We start from the raw sequence: 27449 nt of genomic DNA, 5'->3' as shown, positions 1-27449 counted from the left end.
CTCGTACAATAAAGACGTTTCGAAGCTTATATTAGGTCTGGACATTTTAACCTGAATCCGAAAACTCGATCCGGAACCGACAGAAAATACCCAACTCGAATCTGATCCGGAAATTTACAAATACTTTTATTTCTTTTACCCGAATAGATCCGGACTCAAAATGAACCAATCCGAGTAGATTCGTACCCGAAAATAACTGACCCGATAAGAACCGATTTATACCCGACTTAAAAACTTGTATATCCAAAATTATGCTTTGTATGTTCTGTTTTATATATATTATTTTATGATTTAGTTGAAATATATTTTGTTAACAATATTTATTATTAATTTGTAACACTTTTAAGCAATTTGAAGTTTTAAAATGTAAAATTTAGAGTCTAAAAATGTTTTATGTTAATTATTAATAATTTAATTTAAGTTATTTTGGAAAAATTTAGATATTATACCGTATATCATTACAACCTATACGATCGTGGTAATTTTTAAATAATTTTTTTCGGTTTGTTTGATTGCTGAATAATAAAAATTATCGTTTGTTGGATGTTGTCATCAAGTTGTGATACTGAAGATGGAAAGTATTGAACTTGCGATGGTTTTAGTTGTAAAGGGAAGAACCGTCGAAGGATTAGCTTGCTTCACGATATATGACTAGTTTAGTAGTTATATTATCTGCAACACTACTTTTGGGTAGATATTGACAGAGAACATGAATTGAAGTGTTTGTAAAAAATGCACCAGGAAGTGTTTCATTACCAATTAACTATATATCCTATCCTAGAAGTATTTAAGAAAAGAATGAAAGCTCCATGCAACTCATTATATTACAAGATTAATATATTTTCCTATCACCTATAACGAGTCAAAATCATTAATCTTGAAGTTAAACTTTCAATTGAAACATAACTTTTTGTTGGTTAAAACTGTGACTGTTGAAATCGGGTTACATTTCGCAATAGTATGACCAAATATAATATATATAAATGTGATTATGTTTTCTGATATAACCGTTAAATGTTGGACGTCAAAAAATAAAGATTGTTTTTATCAATTTGACCGTTCTGCCTTAGGATTTTACTCTCTGATAAAAAATTGTACTAGTAAATCACTTACAGAGAAAGAGTTTGCAATTAATAGTTTGCCATTAGTTTAATTATCATACCAATATTTGAGTTTAATCTGGTTTCAGTGGTTAATATGTAAACATTTTTTAAGAGGACGGGAAAAAACTAAATTATTAAACTACAAAATAAAAGTAACAAGACTAAGTATTTTCTAATACATTAGAACAATGATTGATAGAAAAACTGGTAAACGAATGAATACGCAGAATTTTAAATATATATCACTTAAAAATGATACTGTTTTAAGTACTAGTAAGTTTTGGTTTGTTTGGTTGCTGAATAATAAATATTATCACGTATTGGATATTTTCATCAAGTTGTGATACTGAAGCTATAAAGTATTGAACTTACGTTGGTTTTAGTTGTAAAGGAAAGAACCATCGAAGGATTAGCTTGCTTCACTATATATATGACTAGTTTAGTAGTTATATGTGACACTAGTTTTGGGTAGATATTGACAGAGAACTTGAATTGAAGTTTTTGTAAAAAGTTGCATGAGGAAGTATTTCATCACCAACTAACTATATATATTATACTAGAAGTATTTAAGAAAATAATGAAAGTTTCATGCAACTCATTATACTACAAGATTAATATATTTTTCTTATCACCTATAACGAGTCAAAATCATTAATCTCAAAGTTAAACTGTCAATGGAAAAATAATTTGTTGTTGGTTAAAACTGTGACTGTTGAAAATCGGGTTGCATTTCGCAATAGTGTGGCCAAATATTATATATTTAAATGTGATTTTTTTATATAACCGTTAGATGTTGGACGTCAAAAAATAAAGATCGTTATCATCAATTTGATCGTTCTGCCTTAGGATTTTACTCCCTGATAAAAAAATGTACTAGTAAATAACTTACAGAGAAAGAGTTTGCAAATCATAGTTTGCCATTAGTTTAATTATCATATCAATATTTGACTTTAATCTAGTTTTAGTGTTTAAGATGTAAACATTTTTTAACAGGACGGGGAAAATAAAAAAAACTAAATTATAAAACTACAAAATAAAAAAATCAAGACAAAGTATTTTCTAACATATTAGAACAATGATTGATATACAAACTGGTAAACAAATGAATACGTAGAATTTTAAATATATATCACTTAAAAATGATACTGTTTTAAATAATAGTAAGTTTTTCCATATGTATGATTGATAACAAGAGTTAAAAGTGTTTCTATATATATCCTTTTCTCTACAGTATGAGGTCATTAATAGACCTACAAATCTTAAATTTCAATCTCAAAAATTTCTCCTTTATTAAGATCAAAGCAAATTCTTTTGAGAGATAAGTTAGTCTTTCATACTGATGTCACTGAAAAGTAGACCTAATTTCATAATCAAATGTCCATCGCTAAAAATGTGGATCCGTTTTCAACTTATAATTTTTTCCTTATGTCGGCAGTAGTTTGCATGGGTTTGAGAAAAATGTAGAGGCTATATATCAAAGTTATTGGATATAAGTTTTATAAACATGTATTCTTACATTCAAATTAAATGTTTAAATTGATTAAAAGGTTGGATAAAAACATACTATTCTCTAAAAACGATAGTCATCACTGAGTTGCTCTAGACAACAGACCGATCTTCGTTTGATGACTTCATAAATATATTAAACTGTTGCGAATCCACAAAATAGATTTGATTTCCGTCTAAGATCTCCGGTCAAATTAATGAATAGTATTTTATATTTCTATTGTACTCATCATTGTGAGGGATTAAATCCACCTCCTGATTTTAGGTCAGATTTATAGTTTAGGAAAGGATTAGGGAAGGATAATCGTGGGCTGAATCCCGTAAGAACTTGTAGAATGAATGATGATTTGTATTGATAATGTGATAAAAGAATGGTTACAAAAGATGTTTCTCTTGATGATTACAAAGATAACAAAATGCTTTAGAGTTGATACGAATAATCACGAAAATGAATAAGGGTTGAATAGATCTCCTTTCTTGATTTGCTTTCTCTTTAAATAGCCTCAGGTCCCGCTTGATCGTAGCCAACTGGTTCCCGAGATCTTTTCCGTTTATTGAGGAATCCGCACCAGCTTCCCTTTGACCGGGCCCTGCGCTCCTTCTGTTATGATGTGAGCTTTCTCTTCACCGTGACCTCTTTGGTTAAAGTCCTTAGTTCTCAGCCTCCGGCTCTAGCTTAGCTCCTCTCAAAGATTGAATTTGTGATGGACCTGTCGTGGCCCGTTATTGTCTTTTGTTATTCTTTATTCAGCTATCGGGCCATATTCGGGTCCAACAGTTGCCCCTAGCTCTCAAGATTAGGTTTTGTTATTCTCGGGAGCTAGACCTAGCCCCCCAACCTAGATCTTATGGTTGAGATAATGATTACGGGCTATCTCAACCATATATAATTTCGCTCGATCGGACGGCTGTAATTCTTCTTTAATTAAATCGATGACTCAGATTAAAGAGAGTTTGAAATGTGGTTTCCGATTTTCGAGACGTGATGGGATATAAAGCTGAGAGAATTAACTGCTTGTCTCTCCACTTCCTCCACGCCTCTCGACGGTTTCCAAGGTAATTCTCCTCTTTCCTTTATTTTACTGCGCTTTGTTATATTTTTTTATCCGTTTCTTGATCGAACTAGTTCTTCATTCTTAACTCTCTCTGAGATTTCGTCTTAGTCCGATTCCTCTCTTTTGCTTCCTATTTTCCTTTCCTTTTACTATCATGAGTCAAAAAGAAGGTTCCGGCGAGGTTCAAATCTCAGCCTCCGGTGCCCGCATTATGAAGGTCAAGCGGGAAGCCGGTGAAAAGATGACAGAAGCCAAGAAGAAGAAGGTTAAAGACTCGATCGAAGCGAGAGTCAAGAGGATGAAGAAGAAAGGTGGCAAGAGCGCCTCCTCTGGACCTCACTTCCCTTTGCTCTTGAAGAGTCAAGACGTCGTCAATCTTGCTGTTCAAGCCCACGGCAAGAGTGACCTAGCTAGAGCTTGCACCGAAGATGAAACCCCCGAAACCGTTCCGGAGGGTTAGTTTTGCATTCATGAGAAATATATCTCTAAGTGTCATCTTAGATTCCCTCTCCCCATTCTCTTGCTAGATCTCCTAGATCATTACCAGCTGGCCCTTTCTCAACTCTGTCCATCGGTTATCCGAGTGATAAACGGGTTCATCACTAGGGCCAAGGAGGAAGGAGTTATCGTGGGGTTGACTGAGCTAATGAGTCTCTTCTCTATAAAGGAGAGTACTTCCAAGGATGGCGGAAGCGGTACCTACTACCTCCCCTATCGTCCAGGGCTAGGCATCTTCAAGTTCACGGCCAGTGATGATGACTGGCGGAAGAAGTACTTTTATGTCAAGATTGACCCCTCGACGGTTCCTGTAGGCCGAGACCTCAGGACCTCTTGGTCTGACATTTCTCGTTAGGATTTTAGGGATATGTTTGCATGTCTTTTTTTTGCTTATCGTGATGTGCTAATTGTCTTTTGACTCCTTTTTGCAGAAGTTGAGGACCCTATGAAGTTGTCCAGTAAACTCCCCAGAGCTCTTTACAGGAAGCTGCAGCACAGCCCTAACACTTGGGGAGCTTATACCACTTCGAGAGTTGGGTCAGCTAGGTTTCCTGAACGATACAAGGCGTCCTTCCCTGATTCAGTGATGGTTGCCGGTTTAGAAGGTAACCTTCCATTATTGATTTCTGTTTTTTTTTTCTTTTTACTGTTTGAATTTGTCTTATGAGATTGACAATTCTCTTTATGATTCAGTCTCTGAAGGTGATTCGGTATTCGAAGTTTCGTCCGGAGCAAGTACTTCTGAGAAGACTCAGTCACAAAAGATGCCTATTCAGCCCTCCTTCCGTTCCAGGGGTAGATCGACCAAGGCTGCTAGCTCCTCTAGAGGAAGCGACAAGAACCAAAGAGGATCCTTCCTTGACTCTGTGAAGGAAGCCCTTGACGAGGGAGGCTCTGCTCCTGCTAAAGGTGTTCAGAGCCCAAAGTTCAGGAAGTTGGTCTTCCCTCCGAGGTTCCAATGACGGAAACTGATCCTCAGATGGCGAGGGATCCCTCAGAGCTTGAGCCTCCGAGGAGCAAGAGGTCTCGGACATAACAAGTTGACAGACCCTCGAGGTCTTCCTCCTCCTCTTCTAGGGGGGAACCGTTGGCTGGAACTTTGCTCATTCGAAGCCTGGGTCAGTCTTGGACGACTCATGGGGTTTAGCTACGTTAATGAGGCATATGAAGAGAACTGGATGTGCTCTCCCCTCCATCGCTAACCTCTCCAACAAAGAGGAGTATGTTGACACTTCCCATCACATGGGTCAGGTATGAATTTTATTTCATCCTATTAGCTTAGTTCTTTTTGGGTGATATTCACTAAATCGTTGTTTTTGTAGCTGGCTGGGGCTATCAACAGGACCCAATTGAAGTTCGAGGATGCTGCGCACAATGCCCCCAGTGCTGAGGAATTAGCTCAGGTCACTGATCTAGTCAAGGCTACCAAGGCTGAGCTCAACCAGACTCGGGCTCTGATCTCGGAACTCCAAGCTGAGGTTAAGAGACTTGGCTCCAAATGTGATGCTCAGCAAGGGACGATCGAGAGCCAGTTGATTGACCTCCAGGTGAAAAATCGGAAGATTGGGGATTTAGATGTCGCTCGGAAGATAGCCGAGTACCAAGTCAAAGAGCTGATTGCTTCATCCCAGAGCAGCCAGAAGAACAAAGAAGCTGAAGTCAGGCTGGCCGTCTGGAGAGGAAAGAGGGAGGTAGTTGATGCTTACAACAAAGTTCTGGTTGTTGTTAAGGAGAAGTTCTCCAAGAAGAAGGATGAAGTCGATCTCCTGGTTCATGCTCAAGAGATTCAAGCCAACACTGAGCTCTTGAAAGACATGCTGGATGGCAAGATTAAAAGTGCTGAGGATGAGTACACTCGTTTGGTGGCTATGATGCCAGAAGCTGTTGCTGCATACGAGAAGGCTCAGGTCTCGGACTTTTCGATCAGCAAGCTCCCTCTTCCTCAACTCTCTGAGAGTTCAGGTACTTTTGAGGTTAATATGTTTAATCTCTCTTTTTCTGGAGAGTTCAGTTTTAATTTGGGATTGGTGGGTTCTTACTCAGCCTCAGTCGAAGCCGCCCCTGGAGATGGCGACAAGGAGATGGAGGAAGAGATTCCTGAGGAGGGTGATCTGGTTGGCAAGGGAGCTGAGAAGAGCTCGGATGACAAGGAGGTTTAAGAGATGAGGCTCTTTCATGTGTTTCTAGGATTTCCGCCCAATGGGCTTTCGTTTCTTTTATTTCTAAGACTTATATTGCCTGAGGAGGCTTTTAAACCTTTGTTTCTGTTAAGGTCTTTTAAACCTTTGTCGGCCTGAGGAGGCCTTTAAACCTTTTATCTATCAAGACTTAGTTTTCAGTTTCGTTTTAAGTTTTTCGATTTGACTTAGTCATTTTTGGATGAACTCGAATTTGGTTAAGAGTTTCGATAGAGAATGTGCTTTGGTTACTAATTAAGAAGTTTAGTGAATCCTCCGAATTAGATCCCTGATTTCGTGATAAGTCTTGGAGACTTGGATCGTTTTTGGCCTCTTAAGAGGGGTTCCTGAAGTATCGAGGTTAGCTTAAGGTTTTTAGGAGCCTGAGTTTAACTCGGGTACCTTAGGTGGGGGTTCTTGGGAACCTGAATTTGTTTACGGGATTTTAAGATCCATTGGAACTTGCTTAGGATTTTAAGACCTTTCGAAATTTGATAAGGATTTTAAGACCTTTGTATTTTGTTGAGGATTTCGAGATTCTAGGTTTAGGTCCGAGGTGACCTGACCTTGTTCGAAGGATTTTAAGACCTTGATGATTTCTAAGGGTTTTAAGACCTTAGGTTGAGGTCAATGGAGACCTGACTTTGTTTGAAGGATTTTAAGACCTTTAGTTGGTTTATCAAATTTGATTTTGTTTGAAGGATTTCAAGACCTTCAAGATTATTAAGGATTTTAAGACCTTAGGTTCAGGTTCATGGAGACCTGAGCTGATCCGAAGGGTTTTGGGACCCTAGGTCCGTGTTTGTAGGGACCTGTGTTGTTAAAGAATTGAGACATCAAGGATAATTGCTTTATTGATAATTGGATACTTGGTATCATAATGGTCATACAATTGTTGTATTATAATGGTTATACACTTGCTGCTTGAGCTATGTGATTTTAATCAGACATATGCCCCCCTTGGTTGTGGTGAACAAAGTGTTGAAATGAGGTTGAGGCTGCACTCATAACGGAGTTGCCTACGTACCCAGTCAAGGGATCAAGCCTAACGTAGTTCAGGAATTTTAGGTACCTAATGATAGTATCTCTTAAGATTCGTGGCGTTGCACGATCTGTTTTCAAGTACCCCGGTTTGCACCTTTCGGAACTTGTAAACGCCAGGTCGTACCACATGGATGATCTAATAGGGACCTTCCCAGTTGGTTCCTAACTTTCCAGCATCTGGTTCCTTGGTTCCTTCGAAAACTTTCCTAAGTACTAGGTCACCTACAACGAACTGTCGGAGCCTTACTTTGGAGTTGTACTAGCGCGCCATTGCTTGCTGATATTTTTGAATGCGAATCAGGGCTCGGTCCCATCTTTCCTCGATTAGATCGAGGCTGTCCGTTAGGAGCTGATCATTAGCTGCGGGGTCGGATGTACAGAGTTCCCGGCGGAGGCTACCAGCAATGGTTTCAGCTGGGACGACAGCTTCCATCCCGTAGGCTAAGGAGAAAGGGGTTTCTTCTGTAGCCTTTCGTGGGGTGGTTCTACATGCCCAAAGTACCTCAGGTAGCTTTTCTGACCAGAGTTCCTTCTGGGTTCCGAGGTGTTTCTTGAGGTTTGCTAATACTGATTTATTAGCAGCCTCCGCCTGGCCGTTTCCTTGAGGTCGTCGAGGTGTTGAGAAGGTCAGGTAAATATTCCATTTGTCACAAAATATTTTGAAGTCGTGGGATATGAACTGTCCTTCATTGTCGGTTACGATTTCGTATGGGACGCCGTGTCTACACACGATTTCTCTCCACACGAATCGTTCGACCTCGACTTTGGTTACCTGTTGGAAAGCTTCAGCCTCTATCCATTTCATGAAGTAATCTGTTAGGACTAAGATGAAGCGTAACTTCTTCTTTCCGCTTCCTGACGCTACTAGTGGTCCTACAATGTCCATGGACCACCTCATAAATGGGGAAGGGGCGGATATGTTGGACAGCTTTTCTGCAGGTTGGTGTATAATCGGTGCATGCCTCTGGCACTTGTCGCATGAAGAGGAGTAGACCTCGCAGTCTGCAATAATGGTAGGCCAGAAATAGCCCTGTCTTTTGATTCTGATGGCCAGAGCTCTTCCTCCAGAGTGGTTCCGGCAAGAGCCGTCGTGCATTTCCTTCATGAGTCTCATAGCAACGAGGCCATAGACACATTTTAGGTAAGGTCCGGAAACGCTTCGTTTGTAGAGGACAGACTCGATTATGCAGTATCTCGCGCTTAATGCTTTGAGCTTCTGAGCCTCCCATTTATTGGGTGGAATCTTCCCTTCCAGGATGTATTGCGTGATTGGAATTCTCCAATCCTCTCTCCCTACAACTTTGCTATGAAGAAACGAGGGAGGTTCCTGTTCGGGACCTGGTGTCGTGGTGTCCCCGGAGGTATTCGTAGGATTAGGGTCTAGGGAGTCTAAATTCCGAGGAATACCTCCAATTTCTTCATTATTCTCTGGGTCTGGACGGTGCCCCTAGATGAATTTTGGAGGGCTGAACGGCTTCTGGTTTTAACTCTGCAGACGAGTGGGTCTGAGCTGGTGCCCCTGGAGGTATTCATGAGATTAAGCTCCACGGAGTCTGAATTTCAGGGAATACCTTCCGTGTTTTGGATTGTGCTCCCGGAGGTATGCTTTTTAGAGTTACGTATTTTGGCTTTTGGGAACCAGAATGTTGTAAAAACTTGGGTAGCTACCGTTTCAGGGCAGGTACCTTCGGGTTGATCTTTTAGCTTGCTGTCTATCTCAGCTTTAGTAGCTATGTCGATGCTTGGTTTTTCGATTTCTTCTACGGGTATGATCCGTTTTACGAGGGGGTTCGATGTGGAGGCAAAAGCAGCCAACGCATCTGTTGAGGAGTTCTCTCCTCGTGGGATCCTTGTTAGCTCGAATTTGTCGAACTGCCTAGTGAGGTTCTGGACGACTTCGAGGTATGCCCCCATTCTTTCGTCCCTCGTTTCATATTCCCCGTGAAACTGGCTAGCTACTAGCTGTGAACCACTATAAGCGTTTAGCTCTCGAATTCCGAGGCTTAGGGCGAGTTTCAACCCTGCGATTAGTGCTTCATATTCAGCTTCGTTGTTTGAGGCGCTAAATCCGAGCCTATATGACTGCTCAATGGTTTCTCCTGCTGAAGAAGTCAGCCTTAGACCGACACCAGAGCCCTATTTTGATGAGGCTCCGTCGACATACAGGCTCCACTTTGGAGATTCCATTTCGTAATCTAATTGCTCGGATGTTAGCTCAATGACAAAGTCGGCAAGGACCTGAGCCTTCGCTGCTGCTCGAGGTCTATACTCAATATCGTATTCACTGAGCTCTATGGCCCATTTAGCCAATCGCCCTGACTGGCTAGGGCTGTGCAATATCATTCGTAATGGTTGTGAGGTCATTACGACGATTGAATGCGATGGGAAGTAAGGTCGTAACTTTCTGGCAGCTGTTACGACTACTAGCGCTAATTTTTCCATCGCTGGGTACCTTGTTTCGGCATCTATTAAACTCTTGCTGGTGTAATAGACGGGCCTTTGCTTGTTTTGTTCTTCTCGTACTAGGACACCGCTAACTGCAGCAGTTGATACGGCGAGGTACAGGTATAGTGGCTCTCCTACTACAGGTTCGGATAGGATCGGAGGCTCAGATAGGTAAGCTTTCAATTGTTTGAAGGCTTCCTCACATTTCTCGTCCCATAAGAACTTCTTATTATTTCTTAGAAGTTTGTAGAATGGGAGGCACTTATCGGTGGACTTGGATATGAATCGGTTTAATGCTGCGATTCGTCCGGTCAATCTTTGTACCTCTCTGGTTGTCTTAGGTGACGGCATTTCTAGGAAGGTTGCTATCTGCTGCGGGTTGGCTTCAATGCCTTTTTCGGTTACGAGATAGCCTAGGAACTCGCCTGAGGGTACCCCGAAGGTACATTTAGTGGGATTGAGCTTCATATCATATTTATTAAGGATATCGAAGCATTCCCTTAAGTGGGAGATATGGTCTTCTCCAGCTGAGGATTTGACTAGCATATCGTCAATATAGACCTCCAGGGTTTTTCCAAGTTGCCCAGCAAACATCTTATTTACTAGCCTCTGATAGGTAGCTCCTGCGTTCTTTAATCCGAATGGCATAACCTTGTAACAATAGGTTCCTTGTTCGGTTATGAATGCAGTTTTCTCCTAGTCCTCATGATCCATCATGATTTGGTTGTATCTTGAGAAGGCATCCATGAAGGATAGGAGTCGATGGCCAGCTGTTGCTTCAACCAAACGGTCGATGTGAGGTAATGGGAAGCTGTCTTTAGGACAAGCCTTGTTTAGGTCGGTGAAGTCTACACAGATTCTCCATTTCCCGTTTTTCTTTTTTACAACTACCGGGTTGGCTAACCAGTCAGGATAGTGTACCTCGCGAATAGACCCAGCTTTCGTAAGTCGGTCAACTTCGTCGTTAACAGCTTGAGCTTTTTCGAGGCCTAGCTTGCGACGCTTTTGTTTGATCGGTTTGAAAGTGGGATCTACTTTTAGTTTATGGGTGGTGACGTTCGGATCTATGCCTTTCATGTCATTGGTGGACCATGCAAAGGTTTTGACATTGCTTTTCAAGAAGTCAATGAGCTCCTTTTTTGTCTCAAGAGGTAGCCCAGATCCGATGCTCACCTGTCTTTCAGGATTTGAGTCGTCAATGCAAACTTTTTCGTTGAGGTTCTTGGGAGGAACTCGAATATTTTGTTGCATTTCGCGACCCTCCTGGATCTGTAATTGCTATTGGGGGGACTTTTGAGGATTTTGAATCCTCCCAAGTAGCAGATCCTGGATATCTTCTGGCTACCGTGTACGGTAGTTATCCCCTCAGGTGTCGGGAATTTCACACATTGATGATAAGTCGAGGCTACTGCCTTCATCTTGTGAATCCAGGGTCTTTCCAAAATCGCATGGAACGGGGAAGGTCTGTCGATGACTACTAAGTTGGTCATTTTCATTATTCCGCCAGCTATGATTGGGAGCTTGATAGTCCCCAATGAGGTAGCTGTTTCTCCGGAGAAGCCTACGAGATTAGCTTTTTGGCCAATAATTTCGTAGTCGTCTATTTCCATCCCTTTTAGGGTGTTGTAGAAGATAAGGTCAACAGAGCTTCCTGTGTCTATCATGAGTTTAGGGACCTCGTATCCTGCGATGTTCAGGGTGACAATCAACGCATCATCGTGAGGTCTGTCAAGGTTTGAGGTCTCGCTTTCCCAGAAAGAAATCTTAGTATTGGACTCGGGTTTGGGAGGCTTAGGTCCAGTGTTAGACACAGCCTTCCGTACGTGATTCTTAATGGAGTTGACGGAGTCTTGACATATATCTGATCCTCCAAGGATACAGTCCACCCTCGAGTCGGGGCTCGATTGAGGGGACGGTTTGCTCAAGAGAGCTTCGACTTGTAAACTTTTTCCTTGGGGAAATTTTCCAAGAATCAACTCGACTCTTTTCTTGGGAGCTGGAGGTGGCGAATCGGTCTCCTTCTCAGGTGACCTCTCGCGCTTTGGAGAGGTGTCTCTGGGACCTCTTTTCTGATAAGGTGGTGGATTTTTAAGGTCCACTCCCTTTTTTTCTCCGGCTGCGAATTTAGCTGCTAGTTGTCGTTGGAGGTCCTAACATTCCTCAGTTGAGTGCCCTTCTCGATCATGATAAGAGCAATGTTTGTTTTTATCAAAGCCTTTTGACCAGGGAGTTTTGTTTGCTGCGGAGACAGGTTTCTCTTCTTTGTCTTTCTCGATTGCGTAGGAATGTTCTCCATGAGTTTGGTTGTTTCGGGGGTTCCCCCTTTTATGAGGTCCCTTTGCCTCAGAGGATTCACCTTTCGAGTGATTCTGAGGCTTCTTGTGGAGTTTATCCAGTGCAGCTGTCTCTTCCTCCAAAGTAATGTATTTGGTGGCTTTATGAAGAGCATCATCAATAGTTGGAGGAGTATTGAGTGTTAGCTCCGACCAGAACTTCGATTTGTAAAACAGACCTCTCCTAAGAGCCTCGATGGCGACTAGGTCGTTCGGATTCGAGAGCTTAGTTCTTACTGCCCTGAATTTCTCGATGTAGACTCGTAGTGAGTCCTCCATTCCTTGTCTGACCTTCCAAAGGTCGGCCTCAGAGGCTTGCTTCAGGATATGGGTCGAGTACTGCTTCATGAAGGCACTAGTTAACTGATCGAAACTATCTATCGAGGCTGGTTCGAGACCAGAGAACCACTCAAGGGCTGTTCCGACCAAGTTTTCGGTGAATGTCCTGCAGTAACCTGCTTCGCATTCTTCCTGTGTAAAATGGGTTTTCACGATAGCCAATCGGAAAGCTCTCAAATAGGCATTTGGGTCAGAGGTCCCATCATACTCGGGAATTCTGATTTTTCGGGTATCTCTTATGTAGGAGCTGGCTATTCTGTCAGTGAATGGAGTTCCACGGGTTTCTTCGATCAAGCTATCGATTTCGGGAGCTGAGCTCATAGCTTTATGGACTTGAGCTCCCAATTTTTGGAGAGCTGCTAGAGTTCGTTCCATATATCTACGGATAGCTTCAGGTCCTTCTAAGGGAAGGACATTTGGGTCGTTATTAGGTACCCGACGGGCAGGTTCCTGACGGAATCGTGTGGGCTCATCCTCCCATGCAGTTGGTGGGCTAAGTCGCTCACCAGCTCTTGGGTTATCAGAGTCTATCCGTTGATACCCGTCCCCATTCGGGGTTGAGCCTCTGGTTTGATAAACCGGAGCTGATGTTCTGCCTCCAGATGGGAAGGATACTTCTGCTCCGAACCTAAAATCAGGCGGCGGAAGAGGTAAGCGAGTGCTCCGATCAGCGACCTGACTGGGTGTGGAACTGGTTGTTGCTACGTTGCTTCCCATGGCACTGGTGATAGGCGGGTTAAACACGGGTGCTGTCCCAGTATGAGGTGTCTGGAAAGCAGATCCCCGTCCTTCGGGAGCAGTGCTATCAGGGGAAAAGTCTAAACGTCCTCGGGGGAATGAGGGATCGGTCAATCGATCTTGGAAGGTGACCCCCGGAGCTTGACATTACGGTGGTTGGGTTGTTGTGTAGAGATCTAGTTATGTCCTCGAATCGTTGCTGACGAGCAGCTAGCTGATGCATCGTACGCTCACTTTCCCGAGCTTTGTCTACTAATTGCATCATCATCTGACGAATCTCAGAGAGCTGAGCCTCCGTTTGATTCGGAGTGGCTTGCTGCTGAGGATTCTCGGTGACTGGAAGCCCAGGGGTGGTTCCACTTGATGATCTCGGGATAATAGCTCCGGTTGCAGTCTGGCTCGTTCGAGCGCCAGCCGAAGGCTGTTGCCCAGATCGGTGGTCGCCACGTTGAGGCTCCGTGATTACGAGACTAGAGCCTCCATCGTTCGGTGAGCCATTGCTCTGAATCGGGAGGTTAAGGTCAGACGGATTTGTTGTCTGATCAGTAGGATTCATCCTCAAGTTAGGGTAAGGGATTCGATTGTTTCTTCCCCACAGACGGCGCCAATTGTGAGGGATTAAACTCACCACCTGATTTTAGGTCAGATTTATAGTTTAGGAAAGGATTAAGGAAAAATAATCGTGGGCTGAATCCCGTAAGAACTTGTAGAATGAATGATGATTTGTATTGATAATGTGATAAAAGAATGGTTACAAAAGATGTTTCTCTTGATGATTACAAAGATAACAAAATGCTTTAGAGTTGATACGAATAATTGCGAAAATGAATAACGATTGAATAGATCTCCTTTCTTGATTTGCTTTCTCTTTAAATAGCCTCAGGTCCCGCTTGATCGTAGCCAACTGGTTCCCGAGATCTTCTCCGTTTATTGAAGAATCCGCACCAGCTTCCCTTTGACCGGGCCCTGCGCTCCTTCTGTTATGATGTGAGCTTTCTCTTCACCGTGACCTCTTTGGTTAAAGTCCTTAGTTCTCAGCCTCCGGCTCTAACTTAGCTCTTTTCAAATATTGAATTCGTGATGGGCCTATCGTGGCCCGTTATCGTCTTTTGTTATTTTTTATTCAGCTATCGAGCCATATTCGGGTCCAACAATCATGTTGTTTGGAATTAGAAAACATAGAAGGTGAAGTGGTCAATTTAGCCCCATCATCCGAGGTCTCTATCTATAAAGTAACGAGGAAGTTGGTATCATCGACGTGTCTTGCTCGTTACTAAATTCGAGCTTATTAAACCCAATCAAACTTCAAAAATACTAAATTCGAACTTATTTTTAATTAAAGTTTTTTAAATATACAACTAATTCGTATTAATTAGGAAAATATCTAAAAAATATATCAATAAGGAATAAAAAGAGTCTAGCGTTGACAAAAAAATGTATAGCAAATCCTTCTTTCAAAAATAGAAAGAAAATATTATTCATCAGAACAAATATGAAAATAGTTTATTTTATTATTTATTTAGCTATAGTTACATGGTATGATTAATTAGTTTAATTTATATTTAAATTAAATTTATCATGCTATTTTTATTTTTATTTTTACATCAAATTAACAGATTGAAAATCATTTATTCTGCATCTTATGTATAAATTTATATTTTAACTAAGATTTTACATAAATTAAATAAATTGATATTAAAATAATTATAAAACCTAAATTTTTAAAAATCAAAAATCAAAATATAAATTAAAATTTTAACAACTAAGCATAAACTTTAAATGTAATAAAATGATAATTACTCAATTAAATATATAAAGAATATATTAAATTAATAAACTTATACAATATTATATTTGGTGTAGAATTAGGTGTTGTAGTTGGAGATGAAAAATAGAAGTAAATACCAAAAAGTAACATTGGTGTTACTTTATTGTTAAATTTAGTGTTATAGTAAGAATAAACCTTAAAAAAAAAAAAAATTCACCTTCAACAAATTACATCCCAAGCAGCACACATGTTCTATTAATGATTTTATTTCAATTCTGCGTTTTACAATTAATCAAAAACTTTAAAAAGCATTTGATAGGGTATATAATAAAATATACATAAAATCATGGATTATTTCACAAATGACAATTTTAAACACTATTTTTCACACAGCTGAACTATGTAAGTATTGTTTTAGTATTCTGAAATGTTGTTTCATGACGTTCTGTTAGGACATTATTTGAAATGCAAAAAAAATTGATGATGTTATGTAGAATGTCTAAATTATAGGTTGTTATTTTAGAAACAATGTAGTAATATATAAACTTTATTTTAGATTGTGTAAGCAAATGTGAAAGTACATTATGGTGAATCTAGAAAATGATACTAAAGTACAAATTTGTGCAACCATTATATTTTTATTATATCTATTTATAATTAAATATATTAATTTTTTAAATTACATTTTAGTGATTATTTTGATAAAAAAGTAAAATTTAATATATTCATTGAAGTAAGATAAAATTAGTATGAAATAGGGGGAGTATTAACTAACTGTACTCTAGCAAAAAGATAGGTGAATAGTAGAATGATATTTTAGAAATGATCTAATGATACATAAACTATATTTTGAATTGCGAACAAATATAGAAAGTACATTATGGTGATACCCTTTTTTAAAACAACAAAAAAGTATATTGTGGTGAACATAAAAACTTATACTAAAAACACTTACTCTCGAACATAATATTTTAATTATACTTGTTGTACCAATTTGTTTCACTCTAGTTGACCTGGCTCATAATTTATATATCCATCCATCGTTAAAATGGGTTTATATGATCCATAAAAATAATCAATTGCTACTGTCAGTATATTACAAGAACAAAACCATAAGTAATACCTAGTAAAATATAAAATATAGCCACTTTTTCAAAAAAAAAACCCACTTTTATACGCAGAATTGTCTAATATATAACTAATCACATCTCTTCACAACTCACAACCTACCACATTGAAACCCCTTTCATCTCCTTCAACATCATTACAGTTTTTTTTGTGGTTCCTCATTTTTCTTCTCCAACCCATTGTAAGCTCCAATCTTCCACACTCTTATCTTATCTTCCATCTTGGTGCACACGTGACACGACACATATTTATATATGTTTCTGTTTATTATTCAACATTTTTCTTGTGCAGAAAAAGGCAGAGATATGGAGATTTTTGGAAAAGTGATAACATCTTTGATGAGTCTCATGGTCATGGTGATGTGCAAGAGTGTGGATGGTTATAGTAGCGGTTGGGTCAATGCTCGAGCCGCATTCTTGGAGGTTCTGATGCTTCTAGCACCATGGGTAGTCTTTTGCTTACTCTTCTCTCCAACTTACTTCAAAGTTCTAACTTTAACTTAAACCTTTTAAGAATCTTTTCTTTTCTAAGTAGCCTCAATATAATAGAATGTAAATAATAATTAAGTGACTTTTAAAATATATTGGATAAATTTCTCAAGTTTAAAAATAACCATTTAATATTTGAAGTGATCACATTGACTATTAGTCACATTCTCATCAGTCATTTAAAAGTTGGTTTTAAAAAATGGTGACCTTTTTATAATTTCACATAAATTTCAGCTTCTTAGTGTTTTTGTTGGTAATCACAAATTTGTTAATGTCTCAACTCCGGAGCTAATTCTGTATCCTTGGGGCGAGTTCAGGCGGTGCGTGTGGGTACGGTAACTTATACAGTCAAGGATAGAACACGAAACACGGCGGCGTTAAGCACGGCTCTATCAAATGGCGGCAAAAGCTACGGCGCTTATTTCCAGATCAAATGTGTCAATGACCCAAAATGGTGTCTCCGGGGAACATTCACCGTCACAGGAACAAACTTTTGTCCTCCGAACTTTACTCAAGCCAGCGACGCCGCATGTTGGTGCAATCCTCCCCAACATCACTTCGATTTGGCTGAGCCCATCTTTCTCCGCATCACTAAATATAAACCAGTGTCGTCCCCGTCCAATACCGAAGGTACGTTTTTACATTTTGGTTCGGTGAAATCAAAGGATATAACTAAACCGGTTATGTTCGGTTTACGGGAGTCCAAGACCATCCGGTTCAATTTTCTCCGGTTTTCTCAATAAACTGTGGATCAAAACCATATATAACATTTTATCTGTTTTAGAGAAAAAATAAATAAATTCGACACAAAAGAAAACAATCAATTCAACACTGGTTTGAAATTTCGGTTTATCTTGGTAAAATCAATACTGTTTGGTTCTTTTTTTCTCATGCATTTTCTTGAGAATATGCATGAATTTACAAGAAATTTTAATCAAATTTTGACAAAAAGGCAGTCCAAGAAAATATTGAGGGAGATTTTATCGGATATGTTGTTTCGGTCTCTGTGGAAGGAACAAGGACATGTTGGCAAAGCATGTAGAGAAACTGGGGACAGAACTGGCAAAGCAACTCAAAACTCAACGGCCAAGCTCTCTCCTTCAAAGTATCAACCAGTAATGGCCTGTACTGTCCTTTCCAACAACGCTACTCCTCCTAACTGGAGCTTCGGACAGTCTTTTAGGTATTTGGTTAAGATAAATTTTACTTTTCTAAGTATCAGTTATCTTTCCTAATTCAAATTGGTTTCTAGCTTCAAATCTTTCATTGTATAAACAGAGCTAAGACTTATAGTATTCAGTTTTTGAAGTTAATAAATAAGATTTTGCTTTTGACAATCTTGTTCGATTTGATTCAGTCCGTCCAACAGGAAATTGGTCTCAAATAATTTCTCTCAAAGAATTTTTTTTTATCCAATTAGGTCTCAAGAGCTTTCAAACTCTTCATTGAGTTACATATACCCTTAGTTCGTATGCTAAGCCACTATGCGTCGACGTTTCTTATAACTACCTATTTGTTTGAATCGCGAGCATCTCATATACTTTGTAGCATCTTCGCTTTACAGTTATATTACGTCTTTAGTCTTATCTTTGGTGCTAATAATTTTTTTTAGCAGAATTTTAGGTATTTGATTATTCCGTGATTTTCTTTTCTGATGCCTGTCCAAAGCCGTGTTCATTATATAATGAAAAAGGCTACCGCCTTAGGCACCGATTATATCTTAGGGTCTATATTTGAAATCTTGGTTTCAGTTGGTTAAACTAGTATAAAAAACTTTTCTTGGTTTCAAATTGGGAAATATAGTTTGCAATGAATTTGTTTGTGCTAGTTAACTAGTCGTTTATTACAGGTTCAGTTATTTAAGACATTGAAATCTTAGTGTTTAAATATTAGTGTACATAATATGATGTAACAATATTTGGAACATTTTGATGCTCAAAGAAGGCACACTAAGTGATGCGTTTGTTTAAGATTTTGTGTGATATGGTTTGTTTATATAGTATGTATCCCTACCATCATCTTACACATGAATTGAAGACAACATATATGTTCGTATATGATGATAATGTATATATAATCCAAATTTATTCAAACTAATGCATAATCTGAATTTATCAAAAGCTATCCACAAAAACAAGTTAATAAGAGGTAAAAAGGTTCATAAATACAAAATGAACAAAAATATTTTGTTGAGATCAACAGAAGAACAAGTAAATACTCATAAAAGTTCATTAGTAGTTTGTTAACTTGTAGCTCATTAATTAAATAAAACATTTTTGAATTCATAACATAATTAAGAAAAAAAGAATTAACAATCCAATTGCATAAGGAAAGAATAATCTAAATAAGGTAAAAAATTAAAATGTTAACTAAGAAAAGAGCTACTTTTTATGAGTGTGTGTGGAACGTAAAAGAAAAAGAAGAGGGCGGTTAAAAAATGTGATAATTATTGAATTACCGAACCAGGGTAAAAACTTGGAGGAGAAGGCAGTGAGAGTGGGTCCCAAAAATATATCTTGGCCGTTGAATATTAAATCGACGGTACCTATACCAGTACTATCTGCGCACCTATGTCTATCTATAAATTGTTGCTGCTATTTCTCTAAAAGGAAAAAAAAAGGAAAAAAAAAGGAAAAAAAAAGGAAAAGCAAAAGATCTCTCTCTCCCTCTAGCTCACTCTCGAACGGAAACAATGGCGTCCAAGAAAAACAAGTAAGGGGTGATGGTTTATTTTGTCTGTTCTGATCTCTTTCTTCGTAAAAGTGAATGCATTGATTTATATATTTTTATTTTATCCCTGTACATGAAACCAGCAAGAAGGCGGCTATGGTGTTTGCGTTCCTGGCCGCGCGAAGGAAGACCGGACGTCAGAGGAAGAGGATGACCGGACGTCAGAGGAAGTGGATGACCGGACGTCAGAGGAAGTGGATGCAGCGCTCGAAGTTGATGAAGCTGTGTAAGAAACAGAAGAATCGTAGGAGTAGAGGAGGGCGGAGGAAAAAACGTAACAAGTTCCTGATGATGAAGAAGTACTGTCGTGGTGGTGGTGGGCACGGAGGCAACCATCCCGGTGCAGGTGGCGACGGAGGTAACAACGATCCGGGTACAGGAGGTGCCGGTATGGGAATCGCCGCGTAAGGTGATTGAGTTTCATCTCGTCCCTTCTCTCTCTTTTTTACCTTAAATAATGATGACAGAAAGTGACATTTGATCTGTTCATCTTTTTCTCCAGACTTATTGTTATGACTTGATCTATCTGTAGGTTTTTTTTTTTTTTTATCAATACTATGCTTTAGCTTCGTCGTTATTGTTGCTTTTGATTCATCAAATCCCGATGACAAACACAAAACACAACCAAAACTTTTATGTTTTTATGACATCGTTTTAAGCTTTTTGTTCTCTCCTTTAATGGCGTCGTCTTTAATTTTTGTGGGTTTTCATTCATCAATCCCGATGACAAACACACCCAAAACCCTTTTTGTTAACCGCAACCGTTAAACAAACTAAATATTAAAAGAAATAAATACATTTTAATTTTTTTATTCCAGAAAAAAAAAATGAACAACAAATACATACAATAAGAGGCAAAAGGTTATAAAAAACAAACAAACCGTTATATAGAGATACAAAATGAATAAGGTTTTACCTCGTGCAAACAAAGGCGGCTGTTATTCTTTTCAAGACAGGTGTTACCAATTCAAGAAATATTCAATTTATTTTGATTCACCACCTATTTGGTTGGTTCATTTCTCTTGTATTGGCCTTACACTGTTTAATCGATTAAGTATTGATCAAAAAGAAAAAATCGATTAAGTATATATCGTTGTTGTTAAAAGATTTTTTTTCTGTTTTTCTTTTTTTTTTAAAGGCTACAATTCATCAGTCATACACAAGATCAATTATAATTGACTTTAGTGCTGACCAGCCTCGTAAGTGTAGTCTTGGTTCTCCTTCCCATTTCTTCATTCATAACTTTAATCTACTTGGTCCCTTGTGGTTCTCCACATCGTATTTCTAAGGAAAAAAGTTTCCTAGCTATACGACGTTTACACTAATATGGTGGAAACCATCTGATGTATTAGAATGTGTCAATAGCTACACGAAGTTTATGTTAATACATGCCACATATACGAAGTTTATGTTAATATGGTACCAACATCACAGTCGGATTAAATTGATCTAAATTTAAGTTAATAGGATCAATCCGTAATTTATCAAACTTAATAAATTTAATGATTTTTTCAAAAAATGATTTATTAAGATTAATAAACCTAATTGATTTTATTAATGAACTTCATAAACTTAATAATTTATTGAATTTAATAAATTAACTAAAATTAATAATTTACTAATTTAATAAATTTACAAAATTTGTTAAACTTATTAAAATTATTACACTTATTAAACTTAAAATTAATAAAACCAATAAATTTATATATTTAAATAAGTTATTAAGTTTATTAAGTTTATTAAGTTAAGTTTTAAAAATTTATTAAGTTCAATAAATCATCATGTTTATTATGTTTCTAAATTTATTAATTTTAATAAATTTATGAAGTTTAATTAATTTATTATGTTTAATAAATTATTAAGTTTATAAATTTTATTAAGTTTAATAAATTTATTAAGTTTAATAAGTTTAATAATTTTATTAAGTTTAATAAATTTATTAAGTTTAATAAGTTTAATAATTTTATTAATTTTAATAAATAATTAAGTTTATTAAGATTATTAATTTGATTAAGTTTTATCAATTATTAATTTTATTATTTAAAAAAAATATTATGTTATTATATTTATTGAATTTAATAAATTATTCATTTATTAATTTATTTAAGTTTAATAATTTTATTTATATGTTTAATAATTAAATTTATATATTTAATTTTCATAAATTATGAAGTTTATTAATTTTATTAATAGGTGTAATAAGTTTAATAATTTTAGTAAGATTTATAAATTTATTAAATTTGTTAAGTTTAGTAAATTATTAATTTTAATTAATTTATTAAATTTAATAAATCATTAAGTTTAGGAATTCCTTAAGTTTATTAAGTTCATTAATAAAATCAATTAGGTTTAGGGAAATTGTCTAAACTACCACATTCCTACTACCACTTTTCATTTTTACCTTAACCAACTTTACCTTTAAAATTTTAGTAGACAAAATACCACTATACCCCTGAATAACTAAATCTAAATTACTCTCTTTCTTCCCCAATTCCAGATCCGAGAGTTCTCCGGGTTGATTTTGAATTCGACGGTGATCGGAGCGGACGAATTGTCCGGCGGATTTAACGGCTCTGGCTGAGTGCTCCGGCGGATTTTACGGTGCTGGCGAGTTCTCCGACGAAGAAGCTCGGGAGGAAAAAGACGATCTCTCACTTTCTCCTCCATTGACGGTGGTGACGAGCCTTGATTCGCTTTTGGAGAAGCTCAAAGTGGAGGGGCCTTACCTTCCACCAAGCATCAGGAGAGATCCAGAGACAGCCTTTTGTAATAGGTCAGTTCAGCTTTTTTACTTGGCTGAATAGTGTTGATCTGATATTCTGTGGCTTGATTTTTGATTGGTTAGGTGTTGCTGGAGGCGCAGCATTGGGAAAGACTACTGTCTGTTGCAGTAATCTTCTTACTGACTTAAGCTTAGTGTCTTTCCTGTGTTGGCTCAGGACTCAGGAGGAATGTGTTAGAGATCACTACTACTAGATTTAAGTTTTCTTTTGAAATAACCTTTTGTTTTATTTAATCTATGTGAAGGGATCACACAAAGGACGGTGGAGAGACGGACAAGAAAGCAAAATGGTTTTTTAGCGTCAAGAAAGCATTCAGCCCAGATTCAAAGGTAATGAAAACTTTGTGCTAATTCATATTTTATATTATTGTGTTTCTTGACATTTCTGTTGTTTGATGTTTTTTTCAGAAGTCGAAGCACAGATCCCGAGAGCCCAAATGGTGTGATCTTTATCCTTCCTCCCCTGTTGGATAACGCCAGACATTCTCCTCCTCCACCTCCACTTGAGGTGAGAGTAGCTGAAGTGGTTGTTGAACGAAACATCAATCTTTCCCCTCCTTCTACAGATGCTGTGAATGCTACGACCACTGGTGTTCCTCTAGTCCCATCTTCATCATCTTCTGCTCCTCCTGAGGTGGTTCGTCCTCGTGCTGCACCTACTCGGTTTGCTGGAAAGTCAAACGAAGAAGCGGCTGCTATCTTGATTCAGACTATATTCAGAGCCTATTTGGTATGTTCTTTGGTTCCTGGATCTTTCAGTTGTTTTACTGTTCTGTTTTTTTTTGTGGTGTGTAACTTTGTCTTGCTTGGTACATGCAAAAAGAGCAATACGGGCGATGAGGGGTTTGGTCAGGCTTAAGTCATTGATGGAAGGATCTGTTGTTAAACGTCAAGCAGCAAACACTTTGAAATGTATGCAGACACTCTCTCGTGTACAGTCTCAAATCCGAGAAAGGAGAATCAGGATGTCCGAAGAGAATCAGGATGTCAGTCTCAAATATTTATAAATAAATGTATAAACTTTTATAAATAGCTTAAAGTTTTGTAAATAGTTTTATGAACCCTTTTAAATAGGTTTACAAACCTTTATAAATAGTTATGTAAATATTTATATGGTTTTATAGACCTTTGTAATTTTTTATAAACTCTATATAAACTCTTCAAAACCCATTAAAACCTTTTATTAACCCTTAAATATCTCATATTATTTTTTATAAATTCATTTAAACCCTTTATAAACTTTATAAACCCTTATAAATAGTTTTATAAATATTTTGAAGTGTTTTTATAAACTTTACAGATGACTTTATAAAATTTATAAATAATGGTTCATAATTTTTTATAAACTATAATAAATGGTTTATATACAAAACTGTTTTTGTATATTCATATGATTGGTTTTATAAATCTGTATAAACACACATAAATAATTTATTAATCATTATAGATACTTCCTTCTTGCAAACACAATTAATCCATCCAAGAATACATAAATAGATTGAAAGACAGATCATACCAAATGATGTATTTTTATGAATGATTTATGGACTTTATAGAGGCATGAAGAAACAAATTGTTTACATACCTTTTATAAAAGGTTTATAGACCCTTTATAAATGATTAATAAGCCGTTGTAAATAGTTTCTAAACTTTCTAAAAACTTTTATGAACTTTATAAATGTTTTATAAACTCTTATAAATTATTTATATAACTTTATAAAATATTTTACAAACCTTATAAATTGTCTTATAAGCATTTCTCAATGGTTATGAACTCTTATAAATGATTTAAAGACCTTCTAACTGATTTCTTTTATAAAACATTTAGAAACTGTTTATAGACTTTATAAACTTCTTTATAAGCCTTTATAAATTGTTTATATACTCTTACAAATAATTTATAAACATTTAAAAATGATTTACAAACTTTATAAACTATTTTTTATAAACTTTACAAAAGATTCATAGACTGTTATTAACTCTTATTGATTATTTATATATTCTTGTAAACCCTTATAAATTATTTTACAAACTCTTATAAATTATTTTATAAGCCTTTATAAATGGTTATAGATTCTTATGAATGATTTAGGGATTTTCAAATTGATTTGTAAACGTATATAAACCTTATAAATTGTTTATTAACTTTAACGTTTTCATAAGCATTTATAAATTGTTTATTAACATATAAATGGTGATAATGTACTACTTTTTCATATATTAAGCTTCTTTTGTGTTTGTTTAGTCACTATCAGTTTCTAATAACTAGTGTTTACATGTTTGTGAGTTTTCTCGAGTATTAAGTGGAGAAAGGCAGAAGAAAGTGACCTGGGAAAAAGTTGTGCTAATCCACCTGAAACATTCTTCTGGTGAGGCCTTATTATAATCATCTTCATTATTTAAAACGAAAATGTTTACAACTGACATTAAAACAAGAGAAGATATTAAAAAAGAACACTACAGATATTTAAATCATTTATAAGAGTTCATCTTCTCACTTATAAATAATTTATAAATTAATTTATAAACACTTATAAATAAATGTATAAACTCTTATAAATAAATGTATAAACTCTTATAAATAGCTTATATGTTCTTGTAATAGTTTTACAAACCTTTATAAATAGTAATATAAATATTTATATGCGTTTTATAAACTTTATAGATTTATACAAGGTTGATACAAGGTTTTATAAGCTCTTATAAATTTATAAATATTTTATAAATGGTTTTATATGCCTTTATAAATAGTTATATAAATATTTATATATATATATATATATATAAATATATATATATATATATATATATATATATATATATATATATATAAACTATTGATAAAGGTTTATAAATGATTCTAAATCTTCATAAATGGTTTATAAACATTTATAAATTATTTATAATCCTTATAAAGTCTTATAAACTGATTTTATAAACTCTTATAAATAAACTATACTTTAATAATATATTAAGAAACGAGAAGCCAGTCACGATCAAGCTCGTGAGCGTGGTTTAGAGCTGAGATGAAATCCGGGAGGAGAAGATTGTGTGGATCTATTAGGACAGATACGTCGGATACATAAGCTTAAGAGAGCTTCGAGCGTATACAAAGCTTATCCATAAACCAGCGTTACAGAAACCAAACAGCAGACTAGTTTTTAGCAAAAAAAAAAAAAAAAAACAGCAGACTAGTTTGGAGATATATTAATACGTAACGTTGTTGGGCAGATTTCTGATGACGTTGCTCTTCATTCCCAGCTTAACATGCATCCTAGCTCCTCTTTTGTTCATCTATCTCATCACCTTCATCCTCACCATCCATTCAACAAATCAGATTCTAAAGAAAAGAGAGTAGAAAGAGAGTATCATCTCTGATGGGTCTCAAAAACAAACCTCATGGCTAAAGAGTTGACAATGCGTTTCTGAGAAGACGGTGGTGGCTTCTGTTTGTAGTAACGCATGAACTCTCGAGACCCAAGAGTCCTGGACGTTACTTTGTTCTCCCCTCTCTTGGTGATCACAAGCTCAGACCCACCAAATAGCTCTACCGTATTAGCTGATTCACCAGCTACAACATCTGGTTTTCGCCTTCATTGGTGTAACTATACAAAAACACACACATTCAATATAAACAAACAGTTTCTATGATAAACAAGATACTAAAACAGAGGAAGAAGAACAGAGAGAGAGAGACCTGCTGCTGTAGTCATAGAACTCTTCTAGCTCTGCATCTTCTTCGTCACCACCATCACCGTAATGCACTTTGCAGTGACTCTTGGCTTCCATATGGTTTCGAACAGCTTCCAAACTGCTGAAAGGATGGCACAGTTCATTGCAGTACAGACAAATGAAGTCCCTCTTGACCTGTAAGAGAGACAAAAAATCTTTAACTGTCTGAACATGATGACTAAAGTGTTACCTTTAAACCAACATAGGTTAGAAAACCTTTAGGATATTTCAAGTACTCGATGTCAGGAATGAAGAACCCATGGAACTTATGCATATGAACCATACACTTCTCAATCGTCTTATGCTTCTTATCACACATCAAACAGCAACTCGGATCCAACTCAAACTGAAGACAACGCATATTTCTCTAGACGCAAAATTCCATCTCAATAAAATGCAAACAGTGAACAAGACTCTAGAGACCTTGCTTTGATCTCTCTTGTACACTGGAAAGGAAGGTAACAAGACAGTATTCAAGATGTATCTATTATCCATTAACCTACTACTTATAAGTTAGTATCATATAGAGTTTTTACACAAAAGCAACAATGTCAGGCAAAATATGCCATAAGCACCACCTCACACAAAAGTCTCACACTTGACATATCCTCTCTTCTCCCCTCATGAGACATTCTCTTTGTTCTGGTTACGAGTTGCATTTCACTCAGCAGCAGCAGCCTGTTCAACGCATATCATTCAGCTTCCCCCCCCCCCCCATTGTTTTCAAACAATCCCTATTCTATCTTTCTCTAAAATATCAACTATGTAGTAGACATATGATGCATACAGAGCTGAATGTTATATTAGTTAAACCTGGTTAAGAGGATTATCAGGAGACTTCTTCCACATCTTCCAAATCAAGTCCTTGTACTGAGTGTGCGTAAGACCTGGCTTCTCCTCTTTCAGCCTTGGCATCTCAGCTTCTTCATAAGCCTATATCAATACACATCAATCCAATCAATTCTCCTACAATTAAACATCAAACACTAGTAAGTATAAACCTTAAAGGAAGCCTTGAGCCTCTTCTATGGGTGGCGATCGACGGGGAGGCTATCCCCAACGCTCATCTTTGCTAGCGCCTCGTCAACGGTCCTCGCATCGATGACCGAATCATCCCTGAGAAAGTTGAACAGGAGAACGATTCAACATCTGATCTCCGGCGTGTGAGAGAGAGACGGCGGACCTACGGCTGATCTCCGGTGGGAAAAATCAACAGAAATACATAGTCCCGAGAGGAGTGCGAGGATAAGAATGAAGATTGAAGAGATAGGCCAAAGGGTGATTTGGTCATTTGGCTATTAATGAGAAGGGTATTTATAAAAATGTCTTCCTTTTAAGTGTAAATATGAATTGTGGTACTATACAAAGTGTATTTATGAAATTTCCCCTATATTTAATACTTTGATATTATGTTTATTAAATTTTCATAATTATATGTTTATAAAATTTGTTTACATTTATATTTTTTATTTGACAATATTATACATGTATTTATTTTATATAAAATACTACATTAAAATTTACAAAACATTAATTATGAAAAGCACATAACAAAACAATATATTTATTTTAATAAAATTTGT

At 36.8% G+C, this 27449-nt stretch overlaps 1 protein-coding gene, 1 long non-coding RNA gene and 1 pseudogene across 2 annotated transcripts; 2 read left to right on the top strand and 1 right to left on the bottom strand.

The window, feature by feature from the left end:
* Positions 1 to 3335: 3335 nt before the first annotated feature.
* Positions 3336 to 5124, top strand: LOC130500027 (uncharacterized). The gene is made up of 2 exons (XM_056994716.1): positions 3336 to 4767; positions 4856 to 5124. The coding sequence occupies exons 1-2, from the start codon at positions 4608 to 4610 to the stop codon at positions 5122 to 5124; spliced, it is 429 nt and encodes a 142-aa protein (XP_056850696.1). The 5' UTR covers positions 3336 to 4607.
* A 16602-nt stretch (positions 5125 to 21726) lies between these two features.
* Positions 21727 to 23292, top strand: LOC130499551 (uncharacterized). Its single transcript, XR_008938424.1, has 4 exons — positions 21727 to 22125; positions 22198 to 22464; positions 22543 to 22864; positions 22958 to 23292. It is a non-coding gene; the product is annotated as an uncharacterized LOC130499551 (long non-coding RNA).
* A 2049-nt stretch (positions 23293 to 25341) lies between these two features.
* Positions 25342 to 26227, bottom strand: LOC108853028 (cytoplasmic 60S subunit biogenesis factor REI1 homolog 2-like; annotated as a pseudogene).
* Positions 26228 to 27449: the final 1222 nt, after the last annotated feature.

This window comes from Raphanus sativus, chromosome 9 (assembly GCF_000801105.2).
Source record: "Raphanus sativus cultivar WK10039 chromosome 9, ASM80110v3, whole genome shotgun sequence".
Taxonomy (NCBI): domain Eukaryota; kingdom Viridiplantae; phylum Streptophyta; class Magnoliopsida; order Brassicales; family Brassicaceae; genus Raphanus; species Raphanus sativus.
Note: the sequence above shows the minus strand (reverse complement) of the source record. Positions and strands in the feature narration are given on the sequence as shown.